We start from the raw sequence: 4,544 nt of genomic DNA on the forward strand, positions 1-4,544 counted from the left end.
AACAAAAATAATTCCAATTCAGTAAAATAAATTTAAGTTCAGCAAAAATAATTTCAATTCTAGTAAAAATAATTTTAATTCAGCAAAAATAAGGTGAAGTGAACGGAGCCTAAGAGAAATGACTGTGATTTTTTAGAGAGAAATTATTTTGCATATATCTTAGTATATGTAGTATTATTCAGGTTCTATTTATGAAAATAGAATAATAAAGAAGATAATTTCTATTATCCAATTGTGGAAAATATCTTTACCTAAGATATGATCTTTCTTCTGGTCCACATCAACTTACAGTCAGATTAATTGGTAAGATCGATTGCTACTATGATAGGGGTCAAAGTTGGATTTTAATTTTTTATTTGTTCAATTCAAATTATAACTTATCGGATGCAAACCGGTTGTTGTGTTTCCACAATTATTTTGTGGATCGAGTTCTGGTCTTAAATTCATGGGTTAATTTCGATGGTGACAAATTAAAAACAAATCAAAACACTGTAAATTAACCCATGAATTTAACCCATGAATTTCCGACAAAATTGGATTTGTTTTTAATTATAACAGGTTAGTAACCGGTTAGGGCCTATTTTGAGAGAATACACCCCAAAATTGAGATTATTTAAAGCGAATACGTGAAAGTTGGGATTATTTTTAACAAATTTTCCTTTTTCAAATTATTATTATGATTTTAAATATTTAACCACATTTTGAATTAGTATATAATACTGTACATATTATACGGAATTTTTTTTTAAAAAAAACAAAAAAACAAAAACACAACAATGCCAAACGAGCCATTAATTTCACAAACATACTTCACTTTGATTTCGGTTCACGGGGTCGGGTCTATTCGAAAATGTGCTTATGATAATGACCAACTAGTAATGAGAGCAAGATTTGGGCCTTAAAGCACTGTCTAATGTCTATTACTTCAAGCTCATAGACTTCAGCCGAAACTTCTAAAGCCCAAAAAAACCTTTTATAAACCAAAACTCGGAATTAGGGTTTTGTTTGCTCACCATTCTTCCGAGTTCAGTCGTCTTCTTCCTCGCCTCTTCACCACAGTCGGCGCGAATCTCCAAAGCTTGCAATCATGGGGTTAGTCTCTGTCTTTAATCGCACTTTGATTCATTTTCTTGATTTACTGTTCTTCAAATTAAATTTCTCAATTCGTTCATCTGTTAATTTGGGGTTTAATAATTTGTATATTCATTTCAAAATTGGTTTTTTGCTACATTGTATTGTATAGAAAATCTAACAAACTTTTAATGATGCTACTGTTAATAAATTATTGGGGTTTTAATTTTTCAAATTTGTTGTATTCAAGTGTTTAGGTAGATTATTGCGTTAGATTGAAGTATAAGTTTATGAACTTATGTAGTAATTGAAATTAGGTAAATATTGCACCGGTGCGGCGTATCGATTATTTTATGTAATTGTAGTTGAACAACGATAATATTGTTGTATGTGTTGAAATTAGAGTTTTGATTGAGGGATTCATCAAATTTGATGGGTATGACTTGTGAGATTTATGGAATTTAGGGTAATGTGTGTGTTGGAAATAGAGCTGTAGTTGAGTGAATAATCGAGTTTGATGGGTGTGAAACGAGACTAGCGGTAATCAGAGTAATGGTTCTTCTTTGGGTTGAACTTGGAGAAGTGCTTGGGGAGTATAATTTTGTACTTTGTTTTTTGTTCCTTTTTTCTTTCTTTCGATGGAGTTTTCTTTCTTGTTAAAATGGGTGAAATTGTTACTGTGCAGTAAGACACATGGAATGGGAGCTGCTCGCAAGTTGAAGTCCCACCGCAGAAGGCAAAGGTGGGCTGACAAGTCTTACAAGAAGTCACATCTTGGAAATGAATGGAAGAAGCCGTTCGCTGGCTCTTCCCATGCTAAGGGCATTGTTTTGGAAAAGATGTAGGATTATTTCAGCTCACTGCTTACTACTTTTTATTATGTATGCTTTTTTTGTATGAGAACTTATCCATAGAGTTTTTGATGCAGTGGTATTGAAGCTAAACAGCCCAACTCTGCTATCAGAAAGTGTGCTCGTGTGCAGTTGATTAAGAATGGAAAGAAGATTGCCGCTTTCGTTCCCAATGATGGTTGTTTGAACTTCATTGAGGAAAATGTAAGTCGATTTTATTAATGTCTGCAAGCATATGCACTTACTGGTTCATAAATTGCTCGGTTGTGAATTTGCTGGTATTTTGTGCCTTTCGACACACACTTAGCGGTAACTGTTGGTTATTGTTCTTGGTAGGTTGTAGTGTGAGAACATGATAATGTGATATATCTTTTTCTGAATATTGATCGTTATATTGTCTGTAGAAGCATATGTGTACCACTGAGTCTTAATACTTTTGATCTGCTTCAGTAAACTTCCTTCTCTCAACACATGTTATCATTAGAGAATATTTGGTCTTAATAGATATATACCTTTAGTATATAGTGTTGCTTCATGCTAGGTAGAGTGCACCTATTACAATTCCATATTATGATTTAAGCAAGCCTTATTCCTTTTTAAAGGGTGTATATGTTTTCAATGCAAGGCCAAGTGAATGTAGTTAATATAATTATTGAACTGCTTGAAGGTTTTTGAGCTTCTCTTATTAAAAAAAAATATTTCTATACCATATAAGTTGAACAATGTCATATTCGCTAATTATCTTGAGCTATAGTTGAAGATACCAGTTGCACAGCATTGGCTGGTGGAATAAACTCCATAATATGAAAATTAGATTTAATGTGGCTACACCTTTTTATCATCTATTATTGACGAAAAGATACAAGATATGCAGCTGTCTGAATGTCAGATTAGTTTCCCAACTATACCCCTAATTTGACCACCGTCTGTTGTCCCACTCCATCATAACTTCCTATCAGGCTCTTACTAAACGTACTCATCTCTCCATTCTTCGTCACTTTTAATCATGTATCTCATCTGTTATCTTCCCAATATCTATTGCTAATCATGCCAGTATTCAAGTACTTGCTTCAGCTTTCAATGGTGAATTCTTGTGATTACATCAACTCTTTTAGAAACCCCATTTGATGCTTCTACTGCGGTTGACGTCTCTCTGATCTGTTTCTTTTTTCTCTCGATTCTGCTTTCTGCAACCGACTTGGTATTGAGGGTAGAGGGTAGTTAGAAAAACTATATTGGTGGCAGTGTTGGTTGGTTGTGTGGCTGTTTCTTATGCTGTAAATACAAATATATGGTGGTGTGATGTGGGAAAAACGGTAAACGGGTTTAAATCCAAATTCTGTTATTGGGGCCTTTGGGGGATAAATTTTGCAAATAAACCATTTCTAAAGTCTAAATATCTGTAGTTATTTGTTAACTGTTGTAGAAATAATGTCATTCGAATTCTGTTGTGAATCTTTGGAGTAATACTGGCATCTGATACTGAAGGTTTAACATTAGTAACAATGCTTTTCTTTTATCATAAACTCTTGCGCCCAGTTTATCCATAAACATATAAAACATGATAGTTAGCACTCTTTATGTGCTGGTTTATCTGATTCTTCTGTCAGTACTCATGCTCCCACTCATTTTCAGTACATGTGCAGCTTTATTTTTGTGGTTTAAGATTATCATAACAGTATTGCGGTGGAGAGTATATTAGCTTGAGCAATTATGATCAGTCATAAACTGTTGGATTTTTTTCTTTTTACGAGCAAATCATCTAGAAAAAGCTGTTCTAAGATATTGCTGATTCATACTTCTTATCAAAGAGCGCTGAACTGTTCCCTTTTACTAAAGAAGTTACCTGATTGGTAGAAGAATTCAAGGTCTTCTGTTATATGTGTGTAATTTAACGTTGTGTTTGGGACTTTGGGTGTAGATCATGCTGAAAATGTGGATCATGCAGAAGTTTGTGGAATTTTGTCTAATATTTGTTACCTTATTATGTTGTATTTGACTTTGAAATTGACATTATCTAGCTATGTTATTCCTTCCATTCTTAAGGAGTTGTGGTTTGTGCAGGATGAGGTGTTGATCGCTGGATTTGGTCGTAAAGGACATGCTGTGGGAGATATTCCTGGAGTCCGATTTAAGGTTGTCAAGGTTGCTGGTGTCTCTCTTCTAGCTCTGTTCAAAGAAAAGAAGGAAAAACCGAGGTCCTAGGTTAAGGTTGTTGGTTTTGTCTTAAATTTTGCCTACTCAGATGAAACTTGTACCGTCTTGAAATGAATACTGAGCATCCTTAGAAAGAGATACCCTCCCTACTTTGTTTTGTGTTCTATCGTGTCTATTCAAGATGATTTTCTATGCTCTTAGTTATTGCTTATATTTCCAATTGGTTTATATACTTCTCTTAACTATGTCATGAAAATTTCCAGAATTCATTTTGACAAGATAAGCTTTTAATGATCTTGCATATTAAAAAAAAAAAAAAAAAAAAAAGTCTTTCGATCTTCTAAAAACTGCTTTAAAACACAAGAATTAACCGTCATACATTCTCAGAGATGATGCTTAACTAGGCGTTTGTATTCAGGTATGCTCCAAAGTGTTGCTTCACCTATTATGGTTTGCTTCAAAGTG

The 4,544-nt window shown here is 33.8% G+C and overlaps 1 protein-coding gene across 1 annotated transcript; it reads left to right on the forward strand.

Moving 5' to 3' along the window:
• Positions 1-933: 933 nt before the first annotated feature.
• LOC110683707 (40S ribosomal protein S23) lies at positions 934-4,307 on the forward strand. The gene is made up of 4 exons (XM_021860100.1): positions 934-1,092; positions 1,757-1,912; positions 2,000-2,126; positions 3,987-4,307. Exons 1-4 carry the CDS (start codon positions 1,088-1,090, stop codon positions 4,125-4,127), a joined length of 429 nt encoding a protein of 142 aa, XP_021715792.1. The 5' UTR covers positions 934-1,087; the 3' UTR covers positions 4,128-4,307.
• The last annotated feature ends 237 nt before the right edge of the window (positions 4,308-4,544 follow it).

The sequence above is a fragment of the Chenopodium quinoa genome, unplaced genomic scaffold (genome assembly GCF_001683475.1).
Source record: "Chenopodium quinoa cultivar QQ74 unplaced genomic scaffold, ASM168347v1, whole genome shotgun sequence".
In the NCBI taxonomy this organism is placed as follows: Eukaryota; Viridiplantae; Streptophyta; class Magnoliopsida; order Caryophyllales; family Amaranthaceae; genus Chenopodium; species Chenopodium quinoa.